The following is a 17,642-nucleotide window of genomic DNA, read 5'->3' on the forward strand; positions in this document are numbered from 1 at the left end:
GCGGAGTTTAAAAATTCCCGCGGCGCTGCACGCCCCCACCGCCAAAGCCAGAACACTCGCGAGAACTCGGGTCTCCGCGCCGCGATCTCCTTTCGGTCTCCCCCTCCCTCGCCGCACTGCCTCTTCCCTCCCCTCCGGGGCGTGTGGGACTCGCTCCGTCTGCCCTGGGTACTGCGCAAAGGAGGGCCGGCGCTGTCCAAGCGGAGGAGGCAGAGTCGCGTGGGGGAGGACCCGGAACCGCGGCGCGGGCAGCGTCTGCGTTTCAGTCGCTGAGCGGTCAGCCGGCCCGCAGCTGGCGCAGGCAGTCTCGGGCTCTAAGGTGGTCGGTCCGGGAGGACGTCGGCGGAGGCCCGCGAGAAGAGAAGCCGCTTCCGCGCGGCGGAGGTGCGCGCCTCCTGCCCGTGGCGATCGTGTCTCCCGGGAGATGCTGTGACGGACCCGCGCGGGAGGAGCTCACGCCTCGCGCCCCACTGGACTCGGCGGCCCCGGCGGCTCGGTCACCCGCCTTTCCCAGGTAGGTAGGGGGAAGGGGAGGAGGGTGTTGGGCTCCTGCGGCGGAGGGCGGGTCTGCGCGGCCTGGGCCCCGAGCCGCTGCCCGGCAGCTCTCGCAGCGCCCTGCCCGCGGGGCCCGCCTCGTGCCGGGCCTAGGCCGGGCTTTCACCCGCCCAACCGGCGACCGCGTCCCGGCTGCGGACCGGGCCCGAGGGGGCGAGCGCGAGCGTTGGCGGTTGCAGCACGCTTGAGACTCGGCTTATGTAAGCTGCGGTTCGGGCACATGGCGGCGGAGACGCGCTTCGGTGTTTATTCCGCGATGGCAGCCAGGACCTCACGGTCTTTCGGTTCGACCTGGGTGGGATCTCCTCCCCTGGGGACCACCGAGGGCATTTTGAGTTGGTTGTACGATGGTCTGTACTCCACTTGCTGCTGGACTTGGCTCGGGTGAGTCCAGGGCTGGGAAAAAGTTTGACTCGTGATTTAAAAGGTACGGTGACTTGGTCCGGGGACGGAGATTTAAAACCACCGTACGTCTTGAAGTGGGTATTAAGTGGCTCTCACATGTTAACAGCCTGGAGAGTTAAAATAACCGTACACCTTGGAGTGGGTATTAATTTGCCCTGGATCCACCTGGAAATTCTAGGACAATAACTTTTGTTAATGGTTGACTTTTGGGGGGGAAGTTTATTTGTAAGAGCTGTTCTTTCTTTCTTTTTTTTTGAATAGACAGTTGGAGAAGTATTTGGAAGAACCTGGGTCCTTTAGGATAAAATATAAGTCTCTTGGAAACTGTAAACTTCATTTTATTTTCAAATTATCGTAAGGAACCAGGAGATTTGAAGAGCCTCTATCATGAACTATCACTGAGTGGGCCTGTGGGGAGAGAATAAATTAGGATAGGTTTCCTTATTCGTAGTATTTAGCCAGGGATAGCAAGCCCAGCTCCCATGAGTGCTTGAGAGATGCTCCGTGTTAAGCGCTAAAAAGACTGCATCTTTCTGTACCGTCGCTTTTGATACTAATTTTTCAGTAACCTAGTACCAAAGTGTCACCAAAGTGCACAACAGCAGTAATTATTTTTCTAAAGATTCTTAGGCGGCGATTTTGTGACAGACACCTCTGGATTTGAGAGGAAGCCAAACTTTGTTTCTTTCTCTCCTAACCTTGAACCTTTTTGGGAAGTCTTCCCTGGGAATGCTACCTGCCTGCCCGGGTTTAGGACCGTAGTCTCTGCAACAAGGCTCTTCTGTTCAGCCTGAGCAAGTCACACACTACACTTCAGCTACTCCAGAATGATGATCCTGGGCCCATTTTCTTAAAGATGCACTTTGATGTTCTTTGCTCATGTCTTTTCAGCCTCTCTGCCTTTTTTCAAGATCTCAAATTTCAAATCCTTTTTAGTGTAAATACCATCTTTTCTATGCACTTTCATTTCTCTTTATTCTACTTTCCTGGGATCTTACAACATCTATATTGAATACCTCCATCATGGCATTTATTTGCTCTGATATTCTAATGGGTATGTATCTCCTCTTCAGAATGTAACTCCTTTAGTTCAGGAAGTAGGTGATCTTTCTGCCCCTACATTCCTTTTCCAGTACAATGTTTTTAAAAGTACTTGGGGATTACTAAATGTTTGAGTTGGAAAAAATCACCTGCTAAAAAGTTCTAAGTTCTGGGTCCACTGTTTACATTTAAATCATAATTGTCTTTTTGAGTCAAAAAGAAAATATAAATCTGCACAAAATATTTTGTAGAAATGTTTGCTCAGTGTAAGTTGCAGTATAAATTACTGAACACCTAGATGAACAATTAGTTTTACATTCTGTAGTGGAATTTAGCCACATTTGAGGTTGTGTATTCTGTATTAATATCATTCCTAGTAATTTTGCTTTGCTTAAAACTGAAACTGTATATTTAAAAATAAATTAGGCCCAATAATTGAGGGTTTTTTTTTTTAGAGCAGTTTTAGGTTCATAGCAAAATTGCGTGGAAGGTACAGAAATTTCCAGTATAGCCCATTCTCTGCCTCAAGTCATGCATAGCTTCCCCCACCCAATCAGATGGATGCTGAACGTACATCGATATGTCATTGTCCATAGTTTACATCAGGGTTTACTCCTGGTGGTACACATTCCGTGGGTTTGGACAAGTGTATAACGGCATGTATCCGCCATTAGTGTCAAAGTAGTTTCACTGCCCATGAATCTTGTGTTCTGCCTATTCCTCTCCCCCTCTCTGCTAACCTCTAGCAACCACTCATCTTTTTACTGTTTCCAGTTTTGCCTTTTTTCAGAATGTCATATAATTGGAATCATGCAGTGTGTAACCTTTTCAGATGGGCTTCTTTCAGTTAGAGATAAGCATATAAATATCCTCCATGTCTTTTTGTGGCTTGACAGCTTTTTTTGTAAGCACTGAATAGTTGTTGTATGGATCATACCACTGTTTCTCGATTTACTTACTGAGGGGCATGTTGGTTGTTTCCAGGTTTTGATCATTATAAAGCTGTTATAAACATCCGTGTGCAGGTTTTTGTGTACACATGTTTTCAGCTCCTTTGGATAAATACCAAGGAATGCAATTGTTGGGTCATACGGTATGAATATCTTTAGTTTTGTAAGAAACTGTCAAACCGTCTTCCAAAGTAAAGGTACCATTTCGTATTCCCACCAACAGTGAACGAGAGTTCTTGTTGCTCGACATCTTCACGGCATTTGGTATTGTCAGTGTTCTGTATTTGGCTAAAATACTAGAATTCCACTCTGAGAAAATGTTTTTCTAGGCTGAGCATGTTTTCTGCAAAAGAGCATGTACATGTTAATTACCTTCAATTTACAATCACTGCAGTTCTGCCAACACACAGGTAATGCTCAGATCACCTAAGCCGTGATGTTCTGAATGTTGTTAGTTATACTAATTTCACTAACTGCCCAAGATTTGCTGGGATAAAATTCACTGTCACTTGAATCATTTGGCTGCTTTTGAAGATGAAGTCCAGAGAGCTCTCAAATGATTCTTTCTTGGGATTGCTTTCTAGACATTAGTAATTAGCAACAGGTCGCCCTGATCCTGTCTAGCACCACCGGCAATCACAAATGACAGGAGAGGAATCGCTTCACTTGCTTCAGGCAGAGCAGTTCCGTTGTTCCGTGTCTCACACTGTAGCCATGAGAAAAATCCTACTCTGGGTCCAGGGCAGCTGATACAGTGTTACTGCTGGTTAGTGTCTTCTGCAGGGTCTGTTTCATCCTCAGAAACAAGGTTTTGCCTGTCGTATTTATAGAAATTTCATCATAAAGATCCTTACACTCGACATCTTAAGAGGATTGTTTTTGTATTATCTTTTTAAAAGTCCACAGGCAACACTTTTAATTCATTTTAGAGCTCCATTCATTACTTTTAAGCTGCAACCTGCAGGTCTGCTTCTGTCTCATTGCCAAAGGCCTGAGGCTGCTTACTATCACTTTAGACTGGGACAGAAGCTGCTGTGACTTCTTGATATTTTTGTTTTGTTTTTTCTGTTGTTCTGTTTGTTTTAATCCTTGCCCAAGGCTATGCTCACTGATTTTTAGAGAGAGAGAAGCTTCAATCTGTTGCTTCCTGTTGTGCCCTGCCTGGGGGTGGAACCTGCAACCTTTTGGAGTAGGGATGACACTCCAGCCAACTGAGCTGTGTTTCTCTCAAGACATATACTATGTGGAGCGTCTTTTCATGTGCTTGTTTGCTATCTGTATATCTTCTTTATTGAGATGTCCGTCTAAGGTCTCTGGCCGTTTTTAAATGAGGTGGTTTTCTTGCTGGGTTTTAAGAATATTGAGATAGTTTTTTTTTCCTTTAATTGAAATTATTGCTTAATGCGTCTATTCCTGACCCTGCTAGTATTTTGCTGTCCTAATTTACCACGTTTATAACCTATTCATTGCAAGTCGTTGTGACCCTCTGGAATTCACAGGAATAAGAGGTGATTTTTGCCTTTTAGAAATTCATAGTATAATAGAGAAGACAGGCAAACACGGGTAATGAATTTTAAAAACTACATTTGGGTTGCTAACACAAAGATGAAAAGAAGTGATCTTAGAGATGAGATTAAATATGAAATTTCGGAAGCTGTATGCAGACCGCACTGGGAATCTCATCTGTGTCTTGGGCTTTGGCCAGTGGAGGTAGAAGGAGAAACAGCATAAATAAAAGAATGAAGGGGTAGGCTATAGCAGACTGAGGAAGTAGGTGGTTTGTAAAGATAATCTGCCACTTCCAGAGTGTGGAGAGCCTTGATTGCCTCTGGCTGAAGACGTTCCTTCTAATATGCAGCAGGGAGTCATTGAAGAGTTTTGAGAAGGGGAGTGATGTAAGCCGTGTGTGCACTGTCAAGAAAATATTTAAACGTTTTTACAGTGGCAGCCAGCACATTGTTCTTGCTGTGCCTATCTAGACCTTGAGAAGTTGAAACTTGGTAAGTTACTTTTTAGAGGTTGTATGTCACAAAAGCTTTTTTCTTTTGGAACTTAAATATGATGTTTCACTGTCATATGCCTTGCATTGTTTTCAATGAAAAGTCTCCTGCCGTTGTTGTGTTTGTTCCTTTGCGTGGGGTGCTACATTTAAGATCTCTTTGTCCCTTGGTTTTGAAAAAATTTTGGTGGAGTTTTTCCATGTTTCTTGGGCTTTGAGGTTCACTGACCTTTTTGGATTTGTGGGAGTATAGTTGTCATCAAATTAGGAAAAAAGTTGACCATTTGTTTTTCAACTATTTCAGTCTTCGCCTTTTGGAGATTAGTGTTACAAATATTAGGGCATTTGAGGTTCTGCTACAGCTGGCTTTTTCCTTCTGGCCCCAGCCTTTCTTCTCTCTCCGATTCGCTTTAGATAGTTTTCACTGTGGATGCTTACATTGACTACAACTTTCTGTGTCTAATCTGTCAATCTCATTCAGTGAATTTATCATCTTTAGAAATTCGATTTGGTGTTATTCATATCTTCCAGATCTTATTAACATGCCCATGCTTTCCTCTCTTGGACATAAAGTCTAGAATAACTTAATTATCCTCATCTACTAATTCTAACCTGTGTGTCATTTTTAGGACGGTTTCTGTTGGTTGTTTTTTCTCCACTTATTATGGGTTGTATTTTCCCACTGCTTTGCTTGCAAGACCATTTTCTGAATAACTTGTTAAAAAATCGATTTGAGAGAGGGAGAAAGAAACATCTATTTGTTTTGTTGCACTTATGGATGCATTCATTGATTATTTAAAAAAATTTTTTTTATTTATTTACTTTTAGAGAGAGGGTAAGGGAGGGAGAAAGAGAGGGAGAGAAACATCCATGTGTGGTTGCCTCTTACGTGGCCCCCCACTGGGGACCTGGCCTGCAACCCAGGCATGTGCTCTGACTGGGAATCGAACCAGCAACCTTTTGGTTCGCAGCCTGCCCTCAATCCAGTGAGCTACACCACCTAGGGCCATTGGTTGATTCTTGTATGAGCCCTAACAGGACTAAACTGGCATCTTCAGTGTATGGAGATGATGCTCTAACCCAGGGGCACCCAACCTCTGGGCCGTGGACTGGTGCTGGTCCAGGTCTGCTAGGAACTGGGCCACACACCAGGAAGTAAGTAAGCTTGAATGTAATGAACTTGAGTCACCCTGAAACCATCACTGCCCCTCCCCCCTACACACACACACACACACACAGCCTGTGGAAAACTTGATTTCCACAGAACCAGTCCCTGGTGCCGAAATGTTTTGAGGACCACTGCTCTAGCCCACTGTGCTACCCTGCAGAGGTGCCTGACGATTTTTGATTGGATGCCAGACATTGTGAATTTTGCTTTTTAAAAAGATTTTATTTATTTATTTTCAGAAGAAAGGGGAAGTAGAAAGAGCGAGAAACATCAGTGTGTGGTTGCCTTTCACATGCCTCCTACTGTGATCCAGCCCTCAACCCAGGCATGTGCCCTGACTGGGAATCAAACTGCAACCCTTTGGTTCTCAGGCCTGCGCTCCTCAATCCACTGAGCTACACCAGTCAGGGCTGAGCTTTGCTCTGTTGAGTACAGAATGTTTTGGCATTTCTCTGCATGTTCTTGGGTTTTGTTTTGGGATACAGCTGAGTAACTTGCACACACTTTGATTCTTTTGAGGCTTGCGAGCTTTTCTTAGCTCTAATTTTTCTCCCTGCCCCTGAAGCTACCGATACCTTTTTGAGTATTCTCTTCTGTGCGCCATATCTCGGGAGGCTTTTCCACTGTGGAGCTCTCCCCAGCGTGTTGTGGACTCTCGGGATTGGCCTCCTTTTCTTCTCCAGTGGTTCATTCCTGGGCCTCTGGTAGTTTCCGGGTGGACTTGGGTGGATCATACGAAGATTCAGGGAGCCCGCTGCAGATCTCTGGAGCTCCTTGTGTGGCCAATTGTGGCACAGTGATCTGCCCGTGGATTCTAGCTGCCTTTGGCTTTGTGGTGTTCTCAACTCAGAGACCCTTGGGCTCCGGCTTTCCCTCTCCGCTCTGCGTCCTAGACACTCCATACACAGTCAACTGGGGCAGCCCTAGAGGTCATCTTGTTTAAAAACGTAATTTTTAAAGATTTTTGAGTTAATAGTGATGAATCTAAGTTTTGGGGGGCAGTTGGTCACGTTTTAAATGATAAAATAGCACTTATACAGTAAAACAAAAATTAAAATTGATCTTTTGTTAACTTAAAAAATTTTTTTTCACATAAATTTTTTTGTGGGGAGGGTTTAAGTACTTGCCAATTAAAGCCTTGAATAAAGAATAAGAATGGCGAGGAAGAGCAAGAAACTAGAGGTCAAAAGACCATAGACAGTCTAGTTAGAGATCTGCCATTTAACAAAGGCTGAGTCATTGGGGATAGAAATGGTAGGAATTCAGTGCTTCGTGTGTGTGTGTGTGTGTGTGTGTGTGTGTGTGTGTGTGTGTGTGTGAGAGAGAGAGAGAGAGAGAGAGAGAACTGAGCAGTTTCTGGTGAACACATCCTACATGGTAAGGGGAGGAGAAGGAAACCATTTATTCATGTATTTAACCTATATTGTGTACTTCCTCCGTAGTGTGGAGACTGCTGGGGTGATGAGTAAGGTACACGTGTGTCTCCTGAGAGCTTGCAGTCAGGCTGGGGACACAGAGAGGCATTTGTGGGGTGGCGAGTGCCATACATGATGGGGAAGTGCCAGATACCCTGGGATCAGATAGGATTGTAGCTTAAGGCAGATGTGGTGGGGTGGGGGAGGGTTCGGGGGTTGCGGAGAGTTCCTCGAAGAGTCATTGTTTTGGCTGAGTCCTCGGAGTTTTTGGGTAAGTGATGTCAGGTAGCGTGATTTCTCAGACTTTGTTATTCTTTCTCAAAATTGCTATCTTCTGTATTTTCAAAGTTTTACTCAATTTAGTTTTAGTTCTGTTTTTAAAAAACTATTTGTCATTATTTTATAAAAATGAAAAGTTTTTAAAATTCAGGTCGTACCAAAAAATGGAAAGAAAAATGGGTCATCCCAAATTTGGATCACAAAAGTGAGCAGTACTGACTTTTTATGACTATTTCAGACGTCTCTGTGTGCAGATCCACAGAGAAGGATTCACACGGAGACTCATTTTATGAAAAGGAATAAGCTGAATGCTGTTTTTTAGAAAATCAGTTTTGTGGGAAAAATAAAACAAAATTTAAGGCACAGCTGGTCAGGGCTCGTGGGCGGGTTGTGAGTTCACACGGAGATGCGCCCAGTCAATATTTCTCACGTCAGTGTTTCTTTTTCTCCCTCCCTTCCCCTTTCTCTAAAAGTAAATGAGTACGATTTTTAAAAGGTGGTGTTTGGTTTTTAAGAAGGTCTTTTGAGTGGCTTGTTCCACTGTTATTTTCCCATGGGTTTCAGTGTGATAGTATTGGTTTTCCTCTGTGAGAGTGACTTGGGTTGAGTGTTACAACTGAGTCTGGTCCCTGCTGGAAAACTTTTTACCTGTTGAAGTGACCTGTTACTGGGATCACTCTCCTGGCAGGAAGACACCTGTGGACTTTTAATGCCTTTCTCCCAAGAAAGCAGCACAGTGTCCTAGATTAATAAATGGCCCTGGCTGATGTCTGCGGTGCCTGTATCAAAGGCTTCCAGACCTAAAATTATCTTCACCCCATTATTACTTTACTTCTTTCCAAACTGCAGGGTATTAGAATTCCCCAGATTTTTTTAACTCACTTTCTTCTGTATTGCTTCATGTCGTGCACATGTGTGCACATATTCACGTGCACACATTTTCCAGATACATAAGGAGGGTGTGGGTAACACGTGTAACTTCTTCCTCCACCAATATGTGACTTCCTTGCTGGAAATGAAAAGCAAATTGTACCAATAGCATTAATTAAATAGTCCATACTTCCTTTCTGATTTGAAATATCTAAACAGGCTTTTTATTATCTGCTGAATGTTTGTAGTTCTGTCTCTAGATTATCTGTTTCATTCATCTGTTTGTTCATTACTAGCGTGTATCAAACTGTTTTTTAGCCCGTTCTTTACTATTAGTGTTACATTGGTGGGGGGCGAGGGAATTCTGAATAAACATGGTACGTCTTCTCCCTCTATTGTCTATTAATTGTTGAGTGGGTACAAAGGAATATTTTTAAGTTACAAAGAGTCACAATGCAGTGAATACCTATGTACTTACCACCGAATTTTGGAAAAAGAACTTTACTGTTACCTTGGAGTGTCGTGTATATTCCTTTCTATTCTAATTCCTTTTTTCTCCTTTCAGAAGTAACTACTGTGGATTTTGTGTTATTTTCTTGCTTCATTTGTAGTTTTGCTACATATGTTCTTTTCATTAGGCAATGTTTTGTTTAGATTTACAGTCTTTGTAGCTTAATAAGTTACAATCATTCTAAATGTATTTTCTGCTTGTATTGTTTAATGTTGTATTCTGATGTTCGTTCATATTGTTGCATGTAGCTGCAACATTATCATTGCTCCTTTGAGTTAAACTTTATTTCATTTTTTTCTAGAAGTTCCATTTTTTTCCTCAAATCCAGTTGACCATTTTTTATTTTAATTTGTAAAGGTTTTTCCTCACTAACAACCTTAATCTTTAGACATATTAAACATACTATTTTCTGATTATTTCACTATCTGAAGTCTTTGACAGACTCATTTAACTAGCTGTTGATCATGATATCCTAATTCTGTTTTGTTATTTTGACTGTAGGTTCATTTTCATTGGAACTTCATTTTTGAGAACTCAGATTCCAGAGACTATTTGGTGGTTTCTTTGGCTTACTTGGAGCATTACCAGTCTGAGATTACTTGATAATAAATTCTTCATCTGAGTATTTTCACATAACATAGCTTGAATTCTGGCCACTAATGTGCATGAAGGGGAGTTTTACTTTTCTGAGTAGAGACTGACAGCCTAGGTCAGATCGGGCGGCTTTATTCTTCTCTGTCCTGCACCATGGGTGCTCCCTCTCACCTTTATGACGACGACAGAGCCTCACGGAGTTTAATGTGCGGTGGTGGGTTGGGGAGCCTCCTCTTGACTTATTTGCATTGGCTCTGTCAGCCATAAGCTTTGTCTTCTTCCTCTGTGGCCCTCAGAGTGCGGGAAACACGATCAGGGTCACCGGATTGGATTCGTAGCTCGTCCTTGAGGCTCAAGCCAGCTTGCTTGCCTTCCTACTGTTCTTCACTTTTGGCTTTGCTAACTCATGAACCACCAAAAAAAATACTTTTATATTTTAACCATCTTTTTTGGTTGTTTACAATGGGAGTCATTCAAAGAATCTAGTCTTCTATATATTGGAAATGAAGGCTAATTTAAAATTTTTTCTATCTAAAGACATGTATTAAACTCAGTACCTAAGGTTACTGTGGGTTTGGATATTTTTTCATGGACTTTTTTCCTTTCACCTTAGTGGTAATTTTTCTCATATATATTAATATTTTTGGTGTGTGACGTGTTCTTTTAGAGTATGTCATGCAATAAGATTAATTCCAGGGAATCATGTATATCCTTAGAACAACTGGTTTAATGAATTTTTACTTTCCTGGGGTTGTTTGGGAAATAATTGTCTTAGGAGAGAATAATACCTTGAACTTAGAAGCACATAATATGTATTTCATAATTAGATTTTAGTTGTAGCTTTTAAAGTTTTGTGGGGTTTTTTCTTTTTATTCTGGTTAGAGATAGTAGAGATATATATCATAATAATGTCTTTTAAAAAAATTACAGTGGAAGTATGCAAGACTTAACAGCACAAGTGACTAGTGATCTTCTGCAGTTCCCAGAAGTGACCATTGAAGCCCTTGGAGAAGATGAAATAACTTTAGACTCTGTACTTCGTGGGAAGTTTGCTGCAGGTAAAATGTTGCTGAAAATTTACTAATTTGATTGATTTGTAAGATACTAATAAGCATCTATTGCGATTTTGTTACAGTGAGTGAAAAGCAGAGTCTGGTTAGAATGGTCTTAATGTAAATATATTAACATCTACGACTACAGCTGTAATAGCATCTACGTACTCTAGAACATGTTTTCAGTCACTCTCTGGGGGGGGTATAGTTTATTTTTATTATTAAAAGTACCATATATTTTATATCTTTTAGTACTGAGTGTCTACATTTGGAAAGTAGAAATAACATACAGCTGGCTTTTCTTTATAATTAGTATCTTTTATTGCTGAGTTTGAAGTAGAACCTAAACAGTCTTATAAATAGAAAATTTCTCATTTTTAGGGCCCTAAATAAGACAAAATATTCAGAAAGTCTTTCTGTCATTCCATTAATCTGAACAAGATCTCAGTATATGTTTTGGATTATATCATACAGCAGAAAACTGTACCAAAGAAGCCATTAAACTATGGATTTCATTTTAGTGAAAGATACTGCAGCTGACTTTTCTGAAAGTGAATATCATAGCCATCTTTCCTAGCAGGAAGACAAGCAAAGCATGTTTATTGGTCAATTAGCTATTTACAGTGCTATTCTCTTGAATATTAAAAGTAGGAGCAGTATTAAATACATGCTAGGCACGGTGACAACTTTTTACTAAGGTGAAGTATTAGACTTTTCTAAGCAGTCGCTGTTCTGTGTAGTTCACACTCAAGTAGTGAAGCAGCTTGGTCTTAGTTGCGCAGCAGGTGGCACAAATGAGCTCTGAACCCTCTGTGTCACCACTGTGCCGGGCTATTTCATCCAGCCCCATAGCCTCCCCCTCCGCCGTAATCTAGTGTATCCAGCTATCTCTTAACCTAGATGCCTGAGAGACGTTGCATATTTAGTAGTGAAAGTTACCACCATCCATCTAGCAGCTCAAGGGAAAATTCAGAGTCTGTTCCTGATTCTCCTGTTTCACTCAGGGAGCCGTATCTTAATTCATCAGCAAGAAGATCCTTTTAATTCTGCCTCTAACATGAACCTTCAGTCCATCAACTTTACCCTCTTGATGGCAACCAGTCAAGCATAAGTATCTTCTCCCTGCTTCTCTGTGCTTACCCCTTGTGGTTCATTCTCTACATAGTAGCTGGAGGGATATTTAAAGGCATAAATCAGATCCTCAGTGTCCTGCTTAATAGCTTCTAGTTACTTTACATTGCATGCAGATTAAAATCCAAACATGACAAGTAAAGGGCCAAGAAGGGCTTATAATATTTCCTATTATGTTAGTTATGTCTCATTTGGAATTTGAACTCTTCTGGAATAGAGTCATGTGTTAACATTTTACGACACCTATTTTAACCCTTAAGGTATAATGTAGTTAAAGTTTGAGCTTTGGAATTATACAGACTTAGGATCCCAGTTCTGGCTCTGGTTGGTATTATAGCGGTGCGACCTTGGGCAAATTATTTAACGGTATGAATGTTTGTTCAGTGGCTTTATCTCTGTTTTAAGGTATGACAAAGAGTAAATGAAATAATGTATTTAATCACATAGTATGGCTCCTTTACTGACTGGCTATATTATTGTGACAGTAGTTCAATTTATTTTGCTGAATTGAGGACCACTCTTTTATAAGTGTTTAGATTTCAGTTTGGAGATATGTAAAGTTTTGTATAATGAGCTATTATTATACATGTAAAAAGCTTGTAATTGTGTTGAGTACATACAGTATTAAAATAAGCAACATATTTGCTTTCTTTTCTTCTAGGAAAAAATGGACTTGCTTACTTGAGTTGTGGTCCACAACTCGAGGTAGTGCATTCTCTGACGGGAGAGCGCTTGTCTGCGTACAGGTTCAGTGGCGCGAACGACGAGCCCCCTGTAATCCTGGCTGTGAAAGAGTTCTCTTGGCAGAAGAGAACCGGCTTGTTAATTGGATTGGAAGATGCAGAGGGGAGTGTTCTTTGTCTGTATGACCTTGGGATATCAAGAGTGGTCAAAGCAGTTGTTCTTCCCGGAAGGGTAGGTACTGTTTAAGATGCGTGGGCATTCTGTTTTCAAAACTGAACCCCTTCTGGTTACACAGGCAGTTCCACTTTGTGAAAATTCACTGAGCTGTATATGCACTGCTAATTGGTTCACTTATATGGAAATGTGTTATTTTTCATTAAAAACTTCAAAATAAAAAAGTTTATAAAATACTTTCAAAATATTTACTACTGTGGGCATTTTTTGTGTGTGACTACAGCTGGCCCTTGAACAGTGCAAGGGTTAGAGGCGCTGATTCCTCCTCACCCTCCCTACCCCAGCACAGCTGAAATCTGCTTATAACTTTTGACCCCCCCCAAAACTTAATAGTCTGTTGTTGACTAGAAGTCTTACTGATACATTTAACATATACTTTGTATGTTACACGTGTTATGCACTGTATTCTTACAACAAAATAAGCTAGAGGAAAAAAATCTCAAAAAAAGAGAAGTGGATCCGTGTGTAGAGTTCAAGCCCATGTTGTTTTTAAGGGGCAGCTATATAGCCTTGGAGCAATATGGAAAACATGTCTCTTATTAGGATTTGAATGGTATATTCAAGTAGTGGTTTCACTTATAATTACCATTTAGTAATTCTGATATCTGTATGTCCTCCATATGCCAGGCATCTTACCCAGTAGTAATTATAGAAGTACTTTGAATTTGATTTGTCTTCAGCAGGTTTGTAGCTACTCTTCCATACGTGGTGAGAATGTGCATACACCTAAAATGCATGCCCACACACACCCATATAAAGTCATAGGAGAGTAGAATTCTTTCTACACTTAGTGTGAAAAAAGTATGTACTTTAGATGTGCATAAAAATGTACGCATGGCCCTTGCCACTGTGGCTCAGTGGGCTGGAGCATCATCCCGTGCACCAAAAGTTGGGGGTTCAATTCCTGATCAGGGCACATACTGAGGTTGCAGGTTCAGTTCCCGGTCAGGGTGTGTATGGGAGGCAACCAATGGGTGTTTCTCTCCCTCTCTCTAAAATCAATAAACATTTAAAAATTTAAAAAGTGTATGTATGTATATATATGTAATACATATAGTCAGGGGTTTTTTTTGTTTTTTTATGGGGTTTTGGGGTTTTTTTTAGATTTTTTAAAGATTTTTTTACATTTATCTTTATAGGGGAAGGGAAGGAAAGAGGGAGAGAAATATGGTTGCCTCTCATGTGTCCCCTGCTGGGAACTGGCCTGCAACTCAGGCATGTGCCCTGACTGGGAATCAAACTGCGATCCTTTGGTTTGCAGGCCCATGCTCAGTCCACTGAGCTACACCAGCCAGGGCTATAGTCAGAGTTTATAAAGTTAAAAGGGAGGTTAATGACAAAATATATGTTTACAGTTGAGGAAGAGTCTGTGGGCTAATGTGGAAGTCTGAAGTAATTTATAGCCGAGTATCTCATTTGTACTTGCTGGTGGTGGTGATTCTGAAGCAGAATTAACTTAGTAATACATATATTGAGTGCTTACTATAAAAAGCTATGCTAGATTTTGAGGATAAGTAGATGAATTGAACTTGGTTCCTGCTGTTAAAAAGCTTATGGTCCAGCAGGAGAAGACCAGTACTTGAAATCTTATCACCAGTGATAAATATAAGTACTTTCATAAATTTATCCATTTGGAACACGGAAAACACCTGAATAATTTCTACTCAAAAAGATTGGACATTTCAGGCAAAAGGACAAGAATGTAAAAAGTCACGGTGTATGGAGCATTTGGAAAACTAGGCTTATTTAGAATCACCCGGGGAGAGAAAGTAAGAAGTAGGAGCCAGAAATGGTGAAGATTGAGATTGTGAATAGCTTTGTTTGCAATTAGGGGCTTTCTCCTCAAGTCTATGGCAGAATCATTTAAAATCGAAAGCAGAACTCAAGTGTAAAGAGCTCCCGGGATTAGGGTAGTTCAGGTAAATGATGATGAACTGAGCCAAAGAAACCACAGTAGAAGCAGAAGGTGGGACAGCTTCAGTGTATGCTCTGGCGATAACACAGACAAGGCAGGACTTGATTATTTGCATTAGAGTAATTGAGAAGGAACTTATCTAAGTTTTTGCAGTTCATTTCAGTGGGTGGCTGGTATTACATGGGAAAGAGGATCTAGGAGAAGGAAAGGATATGAAGAATAGTGATAGGTAACATCCAAGGAAACTCAAGTAGCTGATTTTGGGGAGTAGGGCACGGTATTCCCTCTTAAATTTGTGTGCTTTTAACTGTCTTATTTAAAAATAAAATGCAATAGCATTATCGTTTAGTCCATATAGTATTTGTATGAGGAATGTAAGCTGTGACAGATTCCTTACCCCTCCCTGAGGAGATTAAAGAAAATATTCTTTAGTATTTAGAGACATTATTATCATAATTTAGAAAAGGAACACAATCCATGAGATTACATCTTTCAGAATTAGGAACACTATGGAATGTTTTGTTTACTAATGAAACACAGAGCCAGGCTCTAGTCTATAGTAAAAAAAATTATAGCCTGAAACAAACTCTCATTTTAAATTAACGTATATAACATTGATAACAAATTTCCTCTTTCTAGGACATTTATCAGCATTGTAGTAGAAATCACCAAATAATTATCACATAACATACCTGATTAATTTTGTAAATTAATAGGAAACAGAAGGAAATCTAAGTATAAAATAAAATATGGAATATTAGGTACAGACGTTCATGAGATGAAGGGAAAATACAACTCTAATGCAGCTACAGTATGATTTTCTTTAATTGCAGTCCTTGTTAAATGTCAGTGACTCAGTCACTGCTAACGCTTTGTGTGAAGTCCATTATAATGTAGCCCTTTTGAAGAACAGTATACCTCTATTGGCTGTAAGGCATAAACAGGACCCCCCCTTTTTTTTTAAGAGTAAACAGTAAATTTTTCTGGAATGCTTTACTCTTACTCCCCTTTAAGAGAAGAGGCTATATAATCCCAGAGTAGGCAGTTAAGAGCTTTAAAGTGAGAAAAATCCAGGTTTGAGTTTTACATGTAATGAATGTATGACTTGAATAACTAATAACTTTCCTAAGCCTCTGGGTGTTGCATCTTTAAACAGATGCAATTATAGTCCAATATCAAAGGGTTATGATGAATATTAAATAAACCAATTAGCACAGTTCCTGGCTTATATTAAATTCTCAATAACATCAATATTTCAACTGCATGACTTTTAATATACTGAAATAATGGTATAATTTTATATTGGAAGATTTCATTATGTTATTCAGATTCATAACTATCAAATGTATATTAATAATTTTACATTAGAAAATGTTTGAAAATGTCTATTATACCTACTAACCTGCTGTAACATCATCATATGTTCTACTTTCTAGGTAACAGCTGTCGAACCTATAATTAATCATGGCGGAGCCAGCGCGAGCACACAGCATCTGCACCCGAGTTTGCGATGGCTTTTTGGTGTGGCGGCTGTGGTGACTAATGTCGGACAGATCCTTCTTATTGACCTATGTCTTGATGACCTGTCGTGCAGTCAGAATGAAGTAGAGGCATCAGGTGATTGATCAGTCTGTGCTTGAAGCCAAAAATCAACCACCTCAATATTCTGATATAAGGGGCTGATTTTTTAAAAGGCAAAAATTTTTATATAGAAACTTCTTTAGGTATCTTTGTTTCTTTTATTGTTTGGACCTGTGTTTTAACGTTTTGGGCACTCGATACTTTTTACATTTTACGTGTTTTATTGATGAAGTATTCATATATCAATGCAGGTATTGAAAGAAATAGGGATATTGATTTATTTGTTTTCAGATATATACTTGCATAATATCTATTACTAAGTAAATGCCAAAAGAAGAACTAAAAGGAATAAAATCTTGAACCTTATCAAGATTTCATTATCAACTCTGACTGGTGTGGCTCAATGGGAAAGGTTGCTGGTTCGATTCCTAGTCAGGGCACCTGCCTGGGTTATAGGCCAGGTCCCTGGTGGGGGGATTTTGAGAGGCAACCAGTCGATGTTTCTCGTGCACATCAATGTTTCTCTTTTTCTTTCTCCCTACCTTCACCTCTCTCTAAAATAAACAATTAAAAAGAAATAAGATTTTATTATCCATCCACGTAGGCTGTAGCCTAGTGCTTTGACATTCTGTTTATGCTGCTGTACTAAGACAAGACAAATAGAGGAATTTACTAGGAAATAACCGTGACTGAAAATCTTCTCTCAAAAAAGAACATCCCAAACTAATGCTAATCAAATTTTTTAAAAAGTGAAAAGAGGCAGTGTTTTCTATTTAATAGGAATCCTTATATTAGCAGATTTACTCGAGCGCTTTCAGTTTTTGGTTTTTTGTTTAATTTATGGGCTCTTGACTAGTTTATGTAGGAAGAACTGTAAAGCTTTTTAAAAATGTATATTTTCAGGAAAGGACTGTTAGACCTTCAAGAAACTTTTTTTATTTTTAGAGGTTTGTTTTTTTTTTTTTTTTTTTTTTTAATAATGTTGTTTCTTTTTTTTAGAGAGGGGAAAGGAAGGAGGAGAAAGAGAAGGAGAGAAACATCAATGTATGGTTGCCTCTCACGCGTCCCCACAGGGACCTGGCCTGGAACCCAGGCAGGTGCCCTGACTGGGAATCAAACGCGTGACCCTTTGGTTTGCAAGTCAGCACTCAGTCCACTGAGCCACACAGCAAACAGGGCTGGAGGACCTTTTTAATTTTGAAAGCAATCCTGTACTATTGAAGATCTGTTCATTTACAGATCAGCTGTGAAAAAGATA

At 40.3% G+C, this 17,642-nt stretch overlaps 1 protein-coding gene across 1 annotated transcript in view; it reads left to right on the forward strand.

The window, feature by feature from the left end:
• Positions 1-153: 153 nt before the first annotated feature.
• AHCTF1 (AT-hook containing transcription factor 1) overlaps positions 154-17,642 on the forward strand; it is a 68,028-nt gene continuing 50,539 nt past the window's right edge. The window contains exons 1-4 of the mRNA XM_037138821.2: positions 154-514; positions 10,718-10,845; positions 12,632-12,885; positions 16,240-16,420. Coding sequence (XP_036994716.2) covers positions 10,725-10,845; positions 12,632-12,885; positions 16,240-16,420 — 556 coding nt within the window. The 5' untranslated portion in view covers positions 154-514; positions 10,718-10,724. The remainder of the gene's footprint in view (positions 515-10,717; positions 10,846-12,631; positions 12,886-16,239; positions 16,421-17,642) is intronic.

The sequence above is a fragment of the Artibeus jamaicensis genome, unplaced genomic scaffold, assembly GCF_021234435.1.
Source record: "Artibeus jamaicensis isolate MK-2021 breed Jamaican fruit bat unplaced genomic scaffold, CSHL_Jam_final scaffold_754, whole genome shotgun sequence".
In the NCBI taxonomy this organism is placed as follows: Eukaryota; Metazoa; Chordata; class Mammalia; order Chiroptera; family Phyllostomidae; genus Artibeus; species Artibeus jamaicensis.